This window comes from Rhopilema esculentum, chromosome 6 (assembly GCF_057945365.1).
Source record: "Rhopilema esculentum isolate cy_ngs chromosome 6, ASM5794536v1, whole genome shotgun sequence".
NCBI lineage: Eukaryota > Metazoa > Cnidaria > Scyphozoa > Rhizostomeae > Rhizostomatidae > Rhopilema > Rhopilema esculentum.
The window spans coordinates 2,899,466-2,917,588 of NC_142820.1; the positions used below are offsets into that span (position 1 = coordinate 2,899,466).

Here is an 18,123-nt window from a genome sequence, read left to right on the forward strand (position 1 = left end):
TTAAAACGTCTTTGAAACTATAAACAGTATTCAACTTTTCAAATATTTGCAAAAAATTACTCTTAAAATAAGAACAATTTTAAGAGCATTTGAGCCTAAAGTCGTCAAAAAGTTATGAACATCGAGGCTCGGGAAAATCATCTGGTTCGTATAAAAAAAAGAGTGTATATTTATTCTCTTACAAATTTACAAAACAAACATAGGTTTTCAAAACGATACCAGAAGAAGGATGGGAAGACCGGTTAGCATTTACTATTTACAGATAATCTTAATTAACTATAACTGATGAAAATATACAGATATCAAAAACTTGCAACTAAGACATACAGATGAACGAGAAATAAAAGTAGCACATTTTAATAGAGATAAGAGAGAAAATTTCAAGTTTATTATTGGCAGTTTGTGAGAAATGTTCAGAGGCCTAAAGTCACAATTTCAGATGTCAGGAACTCTTGCAAATTAAAATAAAATGGGATAAGCCGTCCTCTTATGTCTTGCAAGGTTCTGGTAATGTTCTTATGGTTTGTAATAAATGCAATTATTCGCTCAGATCAATTGTAAGCGCGGTTTTAAAAACTGTCTTTATCACCACGTTAGTGTAAATAACATCCTTACAATGATTGTAAAAGTTATAATTGAAGAGCATTTAAAAAAAACCAAAACGGTTTAGAAAAATAATGACCCCATTCGTAGCATGTGATTTCGTTACTTTTATCATCGACTGGACTGGATGCAAACCTTGTTAAGAAGGACAGGCAAAAGTATTTAACAGCCTAGCCCCTACCCTCAAATCTCAACATACTTAAACAAATTTTCTTGTTTAAATGTCTATAATCGGCACTCGGTAGGCCCGAAAAATCTCCGATTGGTAGAACTACGCCAAGACTTGCGCCAAAACAAAACAAAACCATTTCACTTTAATAACAAGAAACAACTATTTTTCAAAGCACTGTAATTCTTCCAAAAGCTTTTTTGTTTTATTCATTATAATCTACATCATGTTTACTGTTCATTTAAATTACAATTAATTGTTTGTGCTACATTATAAAGTTAACAGGATTTCCCTATCCCGATTTAATAACTCGTTGCAATCGGTGACGAGGCTGGGAAATATTTCATCAAGCTTTCTTATAAAAGTGCATCAGACATGACCGCGCAAGGTGGTTTTATTGTATTCTTTTCCATGAAAAAGTCATTCAGAAGTTTCTGCTGTGTCTATCTTTTATTTCCCCGCGTGCAGACTTGATTGATTATTTTATTGTTAGCATATAAAGCCAAGGTTTTTTACAAAGAGTGCGAAATGTCACAGCTTTTGTAATTTGACTCCGGGCAATCGAAATAATTAACATTTTCGTCTTGGTTTGTGGGAAAAAATTGTTGCTTTAGTCGTGACACCACTTGGAATGAATATAGTCGATTTGTTTAATAGGCGCCGTTTGATTTTGTTCTTCATATGGTACGTTTGTTTATGATTGAAAGTGTAACTCATTGTTAACTTTGTGTGTAAAATACTTATGACTTTATTTCTGGTATTTTTGATTCACTGGGAAGGGTGTTGCCACTTCTAGAATGTGAAGTATGTAACGACGGGGGTTGGGCATGCAGCAGGTATCATTATATAAGCACAACTCAGTAGATCGGAGGTTATTGATTTTGCTGCAAGTCTGACAGATGGTGGAGACTTTGAAACCTGAGTATTAATTTCAAGCAAAAAGTGGATTTAAATTTTAGTAGCTGTTCAATAAAACACTGCATCTCATTTCGAAAAATATCAAATTCAGTGATCACGTTTGAAAGCTGTGAGCCTATCCCGAACATTTTCGCACGTGTTACAGGTACTATCTCGTCGGGTCATCACACCTTACAAGCAAGATGCAAGCAGTGGAAGGCTACTCGTCTTTAGATATCGAGCTTGGAAACATGAGTCCGCAGAAGTCAGTTGTGATTGCGAACAAGAACGATGTCGATGTTGCGGCGAGAGAAAAGACGCCAAATCAAAGAGTGGCAAGGGAAAATAACAAATTCACCAATCACGAATGCACTTGCTTAGACCCTATAGTTGTAAAACCACATCGCACGTTCGCAAGCCTAATTTTGGTGATTCTCCCAGCCTGTATTGCGATTATCCCAATGATCTTTATCTCAATCGCATACCTCTACTCGCAATACCTTGGAACTTTCAAACTACCACCAACAAGGAATGTTCCCTACATCAGCGACATTGGCAATGATCAACCCCAGAGTAGCTTTTTTACCATCGGATTGGTCCTAAGTTCCTTCTGCACTGTTGCTGTGGTCTTTGTAAGATACGTCCAAGTAATTGTCTACATTGAAAATGTAAATCGGCGTGTAAATGTTGCTGGATTTTTATTTGGACTGCTCAATGCTTTTGGTATGCTGATTGTAGCATCTTTCCAGCTGACGGGGTTGTCCCATGTACACTATGCCGGGGCGTTTCTCTATGCTTTCTCTGGTGTTATCTACACACAGATTCAAACATATATCTCACACAAAGACAAATCTCTTACAGGCAACTATCGAACATCGTTACTCATTCTACGAGGGGTTTTATCAGCTGGCGTATTACTGGGGTTTCTTATTTTTGGGGTGTTTTTACTGCCATCACTTGTGAAGTTCAACCGGCCTGGCTACTCTGTTGCACAAGCTGGCGAGTGGTTTTTCGCTGTTTGCAAAATGGGATTCATGTTGACTTTTATTGCTGACTTCTGGAAGCTTCAGCCCCAGTTTTCGCTTCAGAAATACGAATAATTCGACTTTGAACAGTTTTAACGACGGGTTTGTGAAGTTAAGTGGTAAACTTCGAGTAAGTTCAATACTTAACTAGAATTAAATCAAATGACCACAATATTTGTTTAAACATATGGGACTTAAGGTTTTTCTTCAAGTAGGCACCTGTTTTGAAACGTAAACACGAATGAAGGACGTGAATATTTCCCCTAAGCTGCGGGGAAATCATATTGGTGTTCACATCTGAACGGGCCATTTCCCTTCAGCTGATCCCGCCCACCACACGCAACATATGCTGTCATTTGATTACGTCACCGCCTTCAAGTTTTTCAGATATTTCAATGATACAATGGTAACAGGGCTTTTAAGAATCGTAGTGTATGTATTTTATGATGTGAAAAATATTCAATAACCAATATGGTAACTAGATTGAATATTGTTTGAGGTAGGTAATATTTAATGGCGTTTCAGACTATTGACAAAGATAATTAGACGATAGCCTAATGCTAGATATTAAGCATTGCGAAAATTTTATTATCAAAGTTATTTGTTGTTCAACATTTTGTTTCCCATTTTTAGGCTGAATTGCGATCAGGTCTAAGGCCTAAATATTCTTAGGACATCCAAAAAACTTTTTAAAATTATTACTTAAAGTGGCCTCTTACATTTTTATAATTATAATAAAATTTTTGCCATTATCTAGAATTGAGGTCTAACTGAATGTTAATAATTTGAGTATATATAATGTGTATGTTTTTAAATGTGAATTTTAGAAAGAATAAGGTTACTTCTTTTACAGGCATTTTTTATAAGTAACTAAGCTTGGGGTAAGCACCAGGTTTCTTGATTTTCTGTTGGTTTGAGTGCTGAAATGTTCAAGGTATCGAAAATGCCAAGTGCCAAATAGCCACTTTCTAGAGACAGAAACTTGTAATGAAGGATACCATGAAATAGAAGACCGGATCAGTCGCAAGAGGTTTTTATTTCAATTTGAAAATTCAACTGGTAATAGGTGAAGAGAATAATTCCCTTCCCATCTTTAATATATGGATTTCAGAGCAATTTCTTGAGCTTGAGGGTGGCCAGTACTATGATTCTTAACGTTTTGGACATTCTGGGGTTCGGTTTCTTATCAAAAATGCGTGTATTGGCCATTTTAGAATTTCCTAGTAGTCTTTATTGCTTTACCTGTTCCTTTGTGCCTGCTTATACATACTGTACACAATAAGCTATCCTGACTGTGGGAAGATCGTCCCGTAGCATGGCTTTTAGTGGTTTGACTTGCGCATTGTTTTCGATGATTTCCTGCGTATAAATGGTTTTTAAGGTTTGAATAATTTATTTGCCTGTCAAATTAAACTCAATGTAAAACTATTGGTTGGGAGATTCTTGAATTTCCTGCTAGAATTGGTGGTTTTTAGTTGTGCGCGAAACCGTTCCTCCGTAAGCTTAGATTTTACGACATATATGTTTTTTATGGTTGCGTTGATATTCTTTATTGAGTAAATTATTGAAATTCGTTCAATTTGTCAAAGTGTTTAGTTCCTAAAATTTAGAAAACGTTGTCCACCAAAAGTCATAAGCTCCAAATTGTACATTTTTTAATCAATTTGAAGAAAACTGATACAGTTGGAAAAAGTATGTTATTGTCTCACCTACCGTCGTTGAAAAGGTGCATGGCACTGTTGCCTGGGAATAGCTTGCTTTACTGGAGGGGGGGGGGGGGCTTTTTGGGAGGGCATAAGACGATGGTTTTCCTGCTGTAGTGTTTCGCAGACGATCATGGTAGCGATTGGCAGGATTGCATCTTAAAATATTATTGTGGGTTGTCTGCCCCTCTATTGCCATGAGTATTCGAAATATTCCCTAAAATCAAATTTTTCCTACGATTCGTTTTTAAATGGTCGGTAATGACTAATTTGTTAAATGGTACAGTGGCACAGAATATATTTTTGCTTAACAACGAGACAAGGTTTCGAACTGTAATTTATTGATTGAATATTTCAAGTTGAAATCATGTCAATATATTGTAATTTTTTGAATTTACACTCTCTTTTTTTTTAAAAACCAGATAATATTTGATGATGCTCGATGTTCTTATTTCTTGTTCCATCGTTAATTTTTACAGGTAAAATAACATAAATTTTATTTTATCTTGAAACTATAAATTGCAGCTGCATACTGTGACCACAACAAATGATAATTTCGCATGACATTTTTAGTAGCACAGATTGTTGAAATAAGAGGTGGTATGGGCCTCAGTGTTCTTTTAAATGGTGCCCTTATGAAGAAAATTTTGCGTTTTCAGTTATTTTGGAACTATTTCGTACGTTTTTCATTTGGACAACGTGATAAGTCCTTGGGCGTGGTTGGAAGGTGCGCCACCAAACTTAAGGCGTCGTTTTGATGGTTCTTTCACAATGGTTTTTGGTTATTTTTAAAGGCAGTCTGTCCCCTATTGTGCTCAGCTTAATTTTCACGGGAGTGAAATTCACGGACCATTGAGCTTGATCGATAATTAAACGATTTAAACCAATCAGAGACAACTTTGATTCCAGAGTTTTTGAATTAAATGGCTATGTTTCCATTGTAGTGAAGCTGTGGCTAGAAAAACTTGGTTCCCTGTTTGGTTTCTACGACAGATTATTCAACAGGATATTTCTACGACAAAAAATTCTTCCCTTATCATCACCCAATCCAGTAATTGAATCTTCTTGCCACTTCTGATAGCCTTTTTTATGGCAATTTCAAATGTCGTCACTGTCGCAGCTAGGCCAGGCAAAGCGAGCAACGTAATCCGTTAAGGCAGGATAAGATAAGATATTGTTTTATAGAAATAATTACCTGAAGATATACCTGACATTGAGACACTTTAGTTGGAAGTTTCTCTTATAACAAGGGGAATATTTGGTTGCACTTTCTGACTGGGAATTTTCCCAGATTCAATAGATTTTTCGCCTATAGCAATGTTCTTGTCTAGAAAAGTGTATAGAGCACCTGCTGTTGGAATCCTTGTTCGGGCCTTGATTGGGAAATTGCTTCTTATCAACTCAATATTGAACTGAGAAAGATTTGAGGTTATATTTAATGGCACCTGTCACAAAGCGCTCTTTTGACGCAGGCTTGAAGTAGATGCCTTCTTATATTCCAACATTGTTTCATTGAGGTTCCATTATTAGTCAATAGGTTTTGAGTGGATAGAAAAGCCCTTCCTGGTCATTAGATTTTGAGACAGTCTAAGAAATTAAGATATGCAGAAAATTTTGTTGAAGGGGAAGATTCACGTTGCTGTACACCAAATGCATACATTTTGGCTGCAGGTGGTAGCTTCAATATTTTCCTTAACTCTGTATTTGGAACAAGTTGAAGATATTGTTACGAGCACATTAATATTGGCGGTGAGAGCTTACGCTACTTGTACATGTCGTTAGCTCAGTAATATAACACCTCTTTACAGGAACGCCCATTTGTTCGAATTGAAAAACCTGGGGTCAGGTGTTTTAATGAGTAGTCGATTCTGAATCTTTTAGCGAAAGAAGACGGATCAAAAATGTAATGAAAATTCATAACATTTTGATAGGTAAACAAAATAAAAATAAATTACTTTTTGAAAATTCAAGAATCGGTCTGTTTTAGTTGGTAATGCTAAGGAAAGGCTCAAAAGCCAAGTCCTACTGCCAAGTCCTTAAATACAAGGGAGAGGGGGAGGGGTTTGGAAGAGAGAGAGAGAGGATAGATCATACTTATTTGCTTTGATTTGAATGAAGACAGGTTGTAAGATTTTTGGAAACAGAAAGGAGGTAGAGCATTCCATTGTTTACAAGGTCTAGGGAGGAACCAAGAGTTGTGGGATTGGTTGTTAAGAGCAGCCATGTTTAGGCCATTGGAAAGATAATGTGTTTTCTCATTGGTTGCAGCGATAATTATACTTTTGTGACTCTGTGTCTCCTATGAAACCTATAGGCATCTTTATTTGATTTTGTATCAAGTTGATTTCTACGTTAGGTCTGGGAGATGAAGGGTGCAGGTAGTCTCTCTGAATTCAAAGCATGGGGCTCTGATTCACAGGCGCGGCGCAACTGGGGCTTCAGCCACCCCCCACTTTTATAAAACTTTTTTCCTGTTTTTTATTTTTTTATTATTTTTTAAAACACAGTATGAGAAAAAGAGAACAAATTGTTTATATACTGTCTGATTTTTTTTATATTCCACTAAAAATTTACAAGACAAGTTACCTATTACGCTACCTACTAATTATTTCACAAACACTACAGGGACGTTGATACCACGGAGAGCAATAGACCATGACAACCCCGCGGCAAATAAACATAGAAATAGTAAAAAATACCAGGTGAATCAGGAAGAGGCACCACCCGCCCGCTAAGCCGCACCTGAGAGCCACCAACCGACACACATAATTGGATGCGAATTAAAACAATGCTATAAAAATTGTGTCCCAGGCCTCACTTGATGATTTTATTTGATTTATTTACTAACTTATTTAGGTATATTTCTATTGTTTGTCTATTGTTTGTCTATTATTTGCATATTAGTATATAACTTTCTTTGTCATTGCAATGTCTGCATTTTTGATGTGTGAACATGGCCTACTCGAGACAAAGTGATTGCACTCTGTACCAGAGGTCACCCTTCATTTCCCCAACCTCTGTCACTAGAGTTTTAGCATGACTCCCCCCCCCCCCCCCCCCATTTTTTTAAAAATCAATAATCAATGTTTTTCTGAGAAACGTGGAATTGTCTATTCTGAACGTTATAGAATTTTGTCAACTTTTGATCTGGGAAATGCATTTTTAGCCCATCTAGAAGGCTTAATTTCAAAAATTTTCTTGCGCGTCCGACCCAACCATGATGGATCCTCTTATGTCACTAAATTTTAAACCCCCCACCCTCCCCCAGGCTCAGTCTCATGGCCCCGTCTCTGATTCGTGAGCAAACAGCAATATATCCTCCTTTTGGCAGCAGTGTGATCAAATTTTTACCTAATTACCACACTTGCTCCTATTTTATTTGTTTTTGTTTTACATGATACTCTTTCAGTAATCTCTATCAAGACAGAAAAATTTTCATGTTACATCGAGGGGTGTTCCTTTTATGCGTTCTAACTCTGTTCGTCTGTATAAGAGAGTTAGTTGCTCACTTTTCCCATAAAACCTTGAGCAAGGAAACCCAAGAAATTGGTATAAAATTCGATAATGCATTGGCCTTAATTCCGTTCCATCTTTTTGCAGTGTATTTGCGTCGTTTTCCCAAAGGCTGATGACCAAGCAAGACCCCAAAGAAAGCGATGGAAGAAACGATGACAATAAACGTTTAATAATCGAAGTCATTTTAATACCAAATCTTTCAATTTGCTTTAATAATTTGTTACTTCTTGATAAATACAATTTTCATCAAATGACAAGATTGTTTTAAACTAAAAAGATTGAATATGTCAAGGTATGACAAGGCTAAAAATACTTCAGGGTAGTCAATAATTGATTTGAAATAGAGAAAGTTTACAATGGAGAGAGCTAGAATCAGAATTTGTGAAGACAGATCCCAATTTGATTACAAGCTTTTCTTGCACAACTAACCCAATTAGGTACCCAATCAATGCTTTTCTAAATCATATCGTTCTTGTTGGCTTCCTTTTAGCGAAGTGGCAGTTGTATTTTAGATCTCTATGTGAGTTTTCTAGAAGATTCGATGTACTTTTACATCGGCATCATTCACTACCCGTATCTGCTTGAATTAAACGTTTTTATACAAAATTTTAAAAAGCATTTTCCTTTTTCCAGTGTAGAAATGTATGTAATGTGAATTAGATTCTTTTAGTTTAAATCTTGTATCTTCAAAGAGTGATGAATTGATGTTAATTTTGAAACAGAAATTTTGCTCCCACTTTCTGCCTTTCCCAACGGTCAAAGATCGACAGTACAGCAAACTGAAGAGATCGGAGGCAGCGAAGCTTGATGGGATGGATTAGCTTTAACACGAACCATTAACGGGAGATCTTCCTTTTATTCTTGCAGAGCTGTTAATGATTTGAGCTGGCTCGAACCCTTTTTGAAACTACTAATGACAATTGACATGTGACATTACAATTTGGCAACTGATGCTCTTGAGACATAACAAGCCTGATGTTCAGTTTCTTAATTAATCTGTATTCGCTCAAGTTTACTCTTATTCAACACCAAGGAAGGAACGTTGCAAACTGTCCATATTGATTTTGCTCTTTTGAAAGTATTTTGGAAAAGTGCGTATATCTACAATTCCCCCTGCCTTTTCATTTATACTTCTCAGCAACAATGACATCAATAATCACAAGAATGAAAGTTATTTAGCAAAAAACTTTTCTAATGAATGCAATTTTAGAATAGTCCATCTTGAACATCGCTGTAGACCAAACGTGCCCAGATGTCCCTGCAATAGTCGGTTAAATTACCAAATTTTCTTTCTCTCCTGTCTTAATGAATGGTCTAAGATGCTTCTTTTACCGGTCTGCGAAAACAGGCCTATCGGCCAAAAAAGCATGTATGCCACTTTCCACCACAAAAAAGCAAACTTCAAGAAAGGCTCTAGGCAGCGCAAAGATAAAGATAGATCGGTACAAGTATTTATTCTCTGATTTCTCGTTAACTTTGAAAAATTTCCAGTAAAAAGGCTTATTTGTTCAGAATATTACCAATGGACTTGCTCGACATTTGGAATATGTCTGTACCTTTATTAAAGCTTCAATTTTCTTTTGTATGAACAATCATTAACATTATAATATGTCTAAGATAGAGTCAGTAGGGTTACCAAATATATCAAATCAAAGTGTTACATTTCTTTCGCGGCGTTTGTTTTTGTCTCTCGTGCAAGCGAGGCTTTTCTTGAAAGAGGCATTCCGATTTCCGCCGTCTTGACATCGTGACCAAAAAAAAGAAGAAAGGGAAGGTAGGTGCTTGGAACGATAAAGGTGCCAAGTTTTGAAACTGAAAAGGTAATTTTTGATACCGAGATAAAGTTATTAGGATTTTGATGTATCTTTTTTGCATGCATCTGCACGTCATGTTCTAGGTCTATCAATCCAATAACAACATTCGAGCGTCTTCTTTTCCCAACAAACCTCACTGGACTAGGAACAAATTTATGTTTATGATAAAAAAGCAGTTTAAAGACAATAAAATAGTTTATGGACTGTTGTTTATTTATATCAGCGGTTTCCTATTTATATCGATCAGCATGGCCTCGGAAGTATTGGGATTTTCTTGACCAGTCCAGGTTGCCAAAAGCTTATTCAGATTCAGAAGATACAACTTGTAGCACACCTAAATTGTATACCAAACAAAACTTTATGTTATCTCATTTTTGCATGAATTTAAAATTAATATGATAGAATGAGCATCAAAAGTAGCCATAATCAATTTCTAAAACATGTTTAATTTTTACAATTTCACATAGCTTTTTATTTTTCTATGGAAGTCTTAGGGCCAAGGGTGCATTCCATGTCAACTGTTTGCCAAAGGTCCACGGGGGCATTTCTTTAGGTACGCCGAAAAAATAAAAGCAGTTAGTAAAACTGTAAACATTGTTAAGCCAGACACAGAAAGCAGATTATTAGAGAAAGCTGTGCTGTATGAGTCTTTATTTTACGTTAACTATGTACATGGCTTCATATTTAGCATGCCAACTAACGAAAATTTTAAGTACACCAAACAATTTTTATTGGTTTGCACACCGAAAAAAACCTGTGTGTATGCTGAAGATCTTCTGGCATAAGTACATGGAATGCACCGTGGTCTTTGGGTAAACCTTTGATACCTGAACACTAAACCACTGGTAATAAGCATCATGACAGATTGTCACCCTATTAATGGATAGCAAAATGCGATAAGCACCTCAGCAGGATAAATATCTAAGCCAAAACGACCCAAATTTTCCGTTACTGATTCTTTTTGCAAGACCACTATTTTAGTTTCCAAGATGACTATTAGTGGCCAATAGAGTACTCAAGTGTGATGTCACAAAACAATTATTTTTAGAATTTTCGAATGTTGATCATATAACATGTAATAACACCATAAAACACTACCATATATGCAAAATCAATTAAATTTGTCAAAAATCTGGTTAGCCAATCAAAGATTTGCAGTTTGCTAACGGATTACTGTCATTTTGGCTCAGTTCATAAAGTTATGAACTGAGACCAAATTACAGAGGTTTGATGGGGCCAGAGCTTGTGCTCATCTGGTCATATCTCAGCCAATTCGTAATACCTTTAACTGGTTTTGCAGATTTAGAGGTATTTCATGATGCTCTTTCAAGTTATGGGAAAACATTTCAAAAATTATAAAGTAGATTTTTCTGACATCATCACTTAACAACTCTATACCACTTTAACTTAAGCACTTACAGCAGTTATCTTGGAGTCAAAATACCTCTTACTAACAACAAGGTTAAAACTCACACTTTGAAGAATATGCTTGCTCTGCTGTTTTGTGTGAGATCTATTGAAAGTTTAACATGCCAAAATAGATTTGGCTCTTATTAATCTGCATAATTACCCTTAGGGTTGGAATTATTTTCTATTTGGTCTTTATTTATGAAAGCTTAGATATATTTTTAAATTATAAAATGTATTATATGCAATTATAAAGACATCTAGCTTAAGAAAAAGTAAATTTTTATTATTTAAAATCTCCATGTTATGAAATCTAAACTGGGTCTCATAAACATAAGAATTCCTAAAGATTTCCAAATATTCTGCAGAAAAAAAAGGATTCTTAAGCCGAAGTAATTTTATCAGAACAGAAGAAATTCCTGCCATACTTTTTGCATGAAAAATTTCCTGTCAACACCCGATCACAAGGTTGGATTTTCATGCCCTGACTAGAACTATTTTATTTCTCACAGTAAGGACTGGAAATTTATACAGTAGGAATGACAGTGCTTAGAAAAAACAACCAAATGTTCTTAGAAGCAACATATGAATACTGGTAACTGACCCCTTAAATGATATTAGTCACACATTAGTCAGCATTCTCTTCTTTTTTAATGTTTTTATGTAGATTCTGTTATGTTAAAAAGTTGAAGAATTTGTATCATTTTTGACATTTGTCATTGCTTTTCTTCATTTAATCTTTAAGTTTATATTTATCTGATGGCTGATTCTTTCTAATGAATTGTAATATTATCTGCAGGTGCTGGATTCAAGATGAGACTAGTAATTCTTGACGACTATGACCTTGTCAGTGAATGGGCTGCAAAGTATGTCAGAAATCGAATTAACAAGTTCAATCCAGGCCCCAACAGATACTTTGTGCTTGGGCTTCCAACAGGTAATTGTTTGTCTTCCCAGTCCCAAAAATGATATCAGCCTGTTTGTTTTGTTTTCAACATATGTTATTTCCTGAAAAATACTTTTTTGGGCCATGTTGCATGACTTATAGCCTGTAGTGTCTATTAGAATTTGAAATTCATTTGTAGTTTCCCGTTCGAAATAATTTTACCACATGGAACTGTGAATTCACTCTCTACATGGAACCGGCAAACTACACTTAATGAGCATTAGTGTGGCACAGGTTGGACAATTGAGTAATGGCAACCGCATTGTTAACAACCTGGTGACCGAAAATGAAACCACTTTTGTGAAGCCATTAGGTGTAATTGTATAGTTAAAAACCAATCAAACTAAACTTCAAACTGTTTGCAACACTCTGAATTTAAATATTTAAATATTGAAGAAATTTACTTATTGAAAAATTAACTTAGTCTCGCAGCTTTAAAACCTTTGCCAGACTTGCTAAACTTTATTAAAAAGTTTCGTAACAGGTTCTGTTAATTGTGATGATAAGTTCAGAAAAACATTTGCAAGATAACATTTAGGTGTTGGAGTACCAAGTTGATTATTAATGAATGGCCTTGTATTTGGTGGAAAGTGGCATATTTTAAGCCATTTCATTATGCTGACTCTTTTGCAGTTTTTGAGGCATTTGAGTGTACCTGTTTATCGTGGGAATTTTGGTCTTTTCATCCAATAAAGAGATAAAATGTCTTTTCAAGCAATTTACAGCGTTATTCGTCCCCTTTCCAACATCACAAATGGTTGGGAAGGTAGGGTTGACGATTTGTGACACATTTTATTGATTGAATTCTGATGCAATGAATCACAAAGCAGCCACTACCATTAGGCCCTTTGCAGCTCCAATTTCCATCCAAAAAGTTTAGCATATTCAAATGTATTACTAATTGGTCAGTTTTAATTAAAATCTCATCAAGTTTCACATGGTAAAACTGTTTTAAAATTTATTTTTTTTTATCTTTTTGATTATCATAAAAATGTATATGTATGTTTGAAATGTATTGCACCACCTGACACTAAATCAGAGTACTGCTTCCAATTTTTTTTAGCTTGCTAAATTTCAAATAGCTGTAACAAGCAAATAGCTACAATGGTTTTTGATCAGATCTTAGAAATTCTTATAAAGGTTTCAAAGTATTGAGATAGTCCAAGAAAATGTTAACATTTTTGACAAAGCTTGGTTTAATAAATTTTCGAAAAAGTTTGACACTTGATGGCTTCACTATAATGATTCGAATTTCAAAGACCATGTTGTCTACAATTCTGTTGCCATTACTCATTTGCAGTACCAGTGCAAAACTTTTTGAGGATAGGTGTATAATTTGCCCACCTATTTCTTTGTTGCATCTATATGGAGCTTGAAAGTGGACAATGATCTGTGCTATTTTTGGGCTTAAGAAATGCATTCTTTTAATGTTTAAAATGTTTTTCAGGGTCAACACCTCTTGGCATGTACAAGAAGTTGATTGAATTCCACAAAGAAGGCCAAGTTTCATTCAAATATGTTAAGACATTTAACATGGATGAGTATGTAGACCTGCCAAGAGATCATCCAGAAAGCTACCACTCCTTTATGTGGACAAATTTTTTCAAACATATTGACATTGAGCCAAAGAATGCACATATCCTGGATGGGAATGCAGATAACCTAGATCTAGAATGTGATAATTTTGAGAAGAAGATAAAAGAGGCTGGAGGTATTCATCTTTTTCTTGGAGGTAAGGTTTGTTTGTTTATTTATTGACATTGGCATGGATTGATTTCTTTAACATTTATTACACAGTTTTCCAGGGGGGGGGTGCCCCCAAATGTCGGTGTTGATAGGGGGTAATGACATAAAACATTTCAAAATATTTGTCTTTCTTCAAAGAAGATGTTTCATGTAGAAAATGGGATTGTTGCTCCTGAGCTTCTTTCTTGGGTACTCCTTTCATTCTCTGCCACTCTCCAATTGCTGTCCTAGTCCTAGGAAGGGGGTGTAAAATTAAGTAAGAAGCAAAGAAGATTTATTTCGCATAGGAATGAAAATCTAATGCTGGAAGTATTGCTGGATGACAAAAGTAAAAGTTTGAATTGAGTACCAGTTTTGTGTCAAGTTGACTACTTTTTTTCATTCCATTGTCTCAATTTCATTTATGATCTTGGTGAAGAGGACCTTCATTGATTTCTTAATATGATAAGACTGAGTCAAAAATTCTATTGCAACTCCTAGTTAGTTTTTAATAGCTGGTTTAGTTTTTTTCTTTGTAAATTAAAGATCTGAATTTGATTGCATAAGCATCATGTTTTTCATGAAATGTGTTTATAGTACTAAGCAACTAATATAAATTAATTTTTATGGAAATGTTGAGCTGAGGTTGCCAGAATCTCCGACAGCTCAGGCAATGTTTGAATGAAGATTTTTGCTTGCCAGTTTGTCAACTGCTGAAAATGTAGTCTATCTCTAATATCCAAACTCTATTAAATAATGTAATTGCTAAGATTCAAGAGTTAAAAATGCCAGTATTCAAACTCTCATAGTCACATGCTTGATCCAATAATGCCAGCTTTGCAAAGTTTGCATAAATGGCAAAATTATTTATCAAAGAAAATGGATAGTGAAAAAAATTTGAAATGTAAATCCAATTTGAAATCTGATAGCAGTTATACTTGAATCTAATCTTGCTGAATTCTGTTGATTCAAATCTTACTGGTTTCTTTTTTAACGCACAGTTCAAATCTGATCAAACAGACTCGCTTCCAGACCTTGAGTAACTGTGGGCAATAATATGCTACTTTTCTTAACCCTGGCACTGGCTAAGGCTGAATTCTCGTTAATTTGCTTAGTTTGCAAATCTTTTTGTTTTAGGTATCGGACCAGATGGGCATATTGCCTTTAATGAGCCAGGATCGTCGTTGGTTTCACGCACACGAGTCAAAACTCTGGCTAAAGACACAATAATTGCCAATGCAAGATTTTTTGGTGGCGATATTAGTAAAGTTCCATTGATGGCATTGACTGTTGGTGTTGGTACGGTTTTGGATGCCAAAGAGGTTATTTTTGCATTAGTGATTGAATCTGCCTGTATATTCTTCTTTTTTTATTTATGTCCGTTAGTTATGAATTTCAAATCTTGAATACCTCAGTAAAAGCTAAGAAACATTGTAAGGCTTTTTAAAGTTTTTAAGTAGTATCCCAACAGGTTCTAAGAAATCCGAAGGATTTTTCTGGTATCCTAAGGAGAACATATTGACCAACGTGAAGAAGAATATTTGGAAAAGATGAGAGCCTGCCTGTGGAACCAAAAAAGGGAAAATGTGTTGAAGGAATCATGGAATATCAAGGAAAATATTACTTATATAGGAAAGCCAAAATGAATTGATTCGGAATAGCGATTTCGAGAAACTGAGCAATCCAAGAAGCAGAGAAAAATTTATATAAATCTCCTGATTTTACTAAAGTGTGAAGCTTTCCTTCTAATCGTAGGTTACATATTTCTTGCTATTATAATGAATTGTAAAGTAAATCAGCCATCTCTGTATTTTTCAGGTAATGGTACTAATAACAGGTGCTCACAAAGCGTTTGCACTTTACAAAGCCATCGAAGAAGGCGTTAACCATATGTGGACCGTATCAGCCTTCCAGCAGCACCCAAGAACTATCATCGTATGTGACGAAGACGCTACACTCGAGCTGCGTGTTAAGACTGTTAAATATTTCAAAGGCTTGATGGATGTCCATAATAAACTAGTAGAGCCACTTGAAAAAAATGATGTCATTGAGACTGGATCCGGTGTCCCATTGTCCAAAAGGCGCAAGACCATTCAAGAGCAGCATACTTGAAAGATGCTAAGAAATATGGGATATTTCTATTGCTGATTTATTAAAATTTCAGAGGTGATTTTTATGCCATCTTACGTGTTATATTTTTTTCATAGCTGGATAAATAATATAATTTTGTAGTAAAATGAAATTGGTATTCATAAAATTAAAAATTTAAAAAAAGAAGTTAGAAATAGATGTAAAAATTATTCCTTTTTCAAACTTGCTTTTTATTTCGAGAGTATTTTTATTTTGCTTGCGTCAAGGTATGTCTTGTGGATAAAGTTTTCAACGCTCTCTGATAGCGCAGAGCTATTGTTAACCCTTAAAAGCGATCGAAAAGAACTAAGATGGCTTGAGCCGTCTGTCATTCAACTTTTGGCCAATCAAAAAGCACGTGAGTGATATTACGCTTATTGATTGGCCAGTTTTGATTGACAGATTGCTTAAGCCATTTATGTATTTGTCGATTGCCTTTAATAGTAGCCAGATATGTCTTAGTCACAATGATAAGTATTTCACATAAAGATCAACATAAAAGGTGACTTTGCAAGTGATGTTGGGAAAGTATGAACTTGTCTCTTGTTTGCGCCATAAATTCTAGGAACACAGGACATCTTCTTTTTTTCCTGCGCACTTTATTACGATGGTGGTAATTTTTACACTTATATCTTGAATAAAATATCATCATATGAAGCGGGGATCTTAGGAATTATTTTTTGAGAAAGAGGGACCAAATTCCAATTCCAAGTTTCTTTAGAGTTTATGATAAACTCAGCTCAGTTTTTTCCTAAATGCAATACCACTTTAAAGGAAAGCTTTAAAAAACTCAATGCACAGAAATGTTTAGTTTGATGGTTAAATAAATCTAGATTTTCATGGATGTTCCTTTTCGAAGTTTCGAAGATCAGTATTTTTTTCAATGATATTATTTTTGCGAATTCTTTATTTATAGTCAAAAATATAAGCAAAAATTTGAAACTCTCAAATGTTTTCAGAAAATTTTAAGACAGAAATAGTTTAAAATTTGTAATCAAATATTATCAACCAATTTGAAAAACTTAAGCTTAAAATTATAAAAAACTTAAGTCACCAAAAGAATAAAATGATGAAGAAAAAGTAGTAATCTTGAAATGCTTATTGTGTCGCAATAACAGATAGAAGCTACAATATATATTGATCTAAGTTTTATTTACAAACAACAAATGGGTGAATTGTGATTTTGCTAGAAAAACTAAAATTTTTCTAAACTTTCTAAAATTTTCAAAAAAAGCTGAATGATAGATCTGTAGCTGTTATTAGGCATCCGCAGTATTCGGTGGTGCAAGCTGCAAATGACTGGTATATCGATGTAGACAGTTGGAGGGTTTAATGATATTTTTGGCCCCAAGAAAGCGTCGAACATAGTTTATGATCAAACAGTTTTAATCTATAGAATTCATGGACTAGCACATAAAGTGTTCAGTTATTATCTTCATAACCGGAAGCAGTACTTGAGTGTTTATGAAAAACCACTGGGGTATCACACGGATCGTGCCTAGGGTCCTTTGTTAATCTTTTTTACAAAATGGCTTACCATTTCCTGTAGAGAAGGCAAAAACAATCATGTATGCCGATTGCAGGGATATTTTCTAGTCTATTACAAAAAGGAGGAACTTCACCAATATTAAATGATGAATTTCTCATGCATCGAAAAGTACTCAAAAGGCAATGCATTCCTTGATGATGTCAAAACTCAGGCTTTTGATAACTTGTTCGTGGCCTAAATTAAATAAACTGAGAAGCGATCTAGATATACTTACTTCCTTCTTTCAAAGTAGAGGGAAGATATCGATCATGTAAACGGAAAAAATGTACCATTTTCAAAAGAAGTACTATTTATAATTCCCAAATAAGTTTTTGCAGGTGCTGTACACAAAAACCTCCATGGAATTCAGCCAATTGAAGAATGCCCGATATTTTGATAAAACTGATGCCATATATGATTGATACAAAAGCATCATATCACTACCTCTTAGCTACTCTTGATTCAGAGACATGGTTGGTTGTGTTTAGGAATTTCGACAGATAAAGAAATATGAAATTTTCTGGTTTATAAAACTCATCTCTCCTGCACATTGTTTTATTTGCGATGTTTGCGTGAGGTTGTCTAGGGTACATCCAAGAAAGTTTAGAATTTCTAGAGCTGACCTTGCAATTTCACTTTTAAGAACTGGATATGGCAAGA

General features: G+C 35.0%; 3 protein-coding genes across 6 annotated transcripts in view; all 3 read left to right on the forward strand.

Annotated features, from left to right (window-relative positions):
- The window catches only part of LOC135686680 (uncharacterized), a 30,890-nt gene extending 21,707 nt beyond the window's left edge, over nt 1-9,183 (forward strand). The window contains exon 17 of one of the 3 annotated variants that reach the window (XM_065202963.2): nt 7,998-9,183. In XM_065202963.2, the coding sequence (XP_065059035.2) occupies nt 7,998-8,069 (72 nt within the window). In that variant the 3' untranslated portion in view covers nt 8,070-9,183. The remainder of the gene's footprint in view (nt 1-7,997) is intronic. The other 2 variants (XM_065202962.2, XM_065202964.2) reach the window with 2 other exon arrangements.
- LOC148960084 (DNA damage-regulated autophagy modulator protein 2-like) lies at nt 856-7,431 on the forward strand. The gene has a single exon (XM_089108951.1). It carries the CDS (start codon nt 1,873-1,875, stop codon nt 2,767-2,769), a length of 897 nt encoding a protein of 298 aa, XP_088965077.1. The 5' UTR covers nt 856-1,872; the 3' UTR covers nt 2,770-7,431.
- A 454-nt stretch (nt 9,184-9,637) lies between the features above and the next one.
- On the forward strand, nt 9,638-16,118 carry LOC135686681 (glucosamine-6-phosphate deaminase 2). 2 transcript variants are annotated; one of them, XM_065202965.2, is made up of 5 exons: nt 9,638-9,733; nt 11,934-12,071; nt 13,528-13,812; nt 14,943-15,127; nt 15,624-16,118. In XM_065202965.2, the coding sequence occupies exons 2-5, from the start codon at nt 11,948-11,950 to the stop codon at nt 15,915-15,917; spliced, it is 888 nt and encodes a 295-aa protein (XP_065059037.1). In that variant the 5' UTR covers nt 9,638-9,733; nt 11,934-11,947; the 3' UTR covers nt 15,918-16,118. The 2 variants fall into 2 exon arrangements, with proteins under 2 accessions (XP_065059037.1, XP_065059038.1); XM_065202966.2 differs by having other exon boundaries at nt 9,666-9,687.
- The last annotated feature ends 2,005 nt before the right edge of the window (nt 16,119-18,123 follow it).

What these genes read in the sequence shown, in the direction of transcription:
- LOC148960084 (XM_089108951.1), top strand. Translation starts at nt 1,873, where the DNA reads ATGCAAGCAGTGGAAGGCTACTCGTCTTTAGATATCGAGCTTGGAAAC.
- LOC135686681 (XM_065202965.2), top strand. Translation starts at nt 11,948, where the DNA reads ATGAGACTAGTAATTCTTGACGACTATGACCTTGTCAGTGAATGGGCT. An exon ending in TGTGCTTGGGCTTCCAACAG is followed by an intron (nt 12,072 to 13,527) that starts GTAATTGTTTGT and finishes AATGTTTTTCAG; the next exon opens with GGTCAACACCTCTTGGCATG. An exon ending in TATTCATCTTTTTCTTGGAG is followed by an intron (nt 13,813 to 14,942) that starts GTAAGGTTTGTT and finishes TTTTTGTTTTAG; the next exon opens with GTATCGGACCAGATGGGCAT.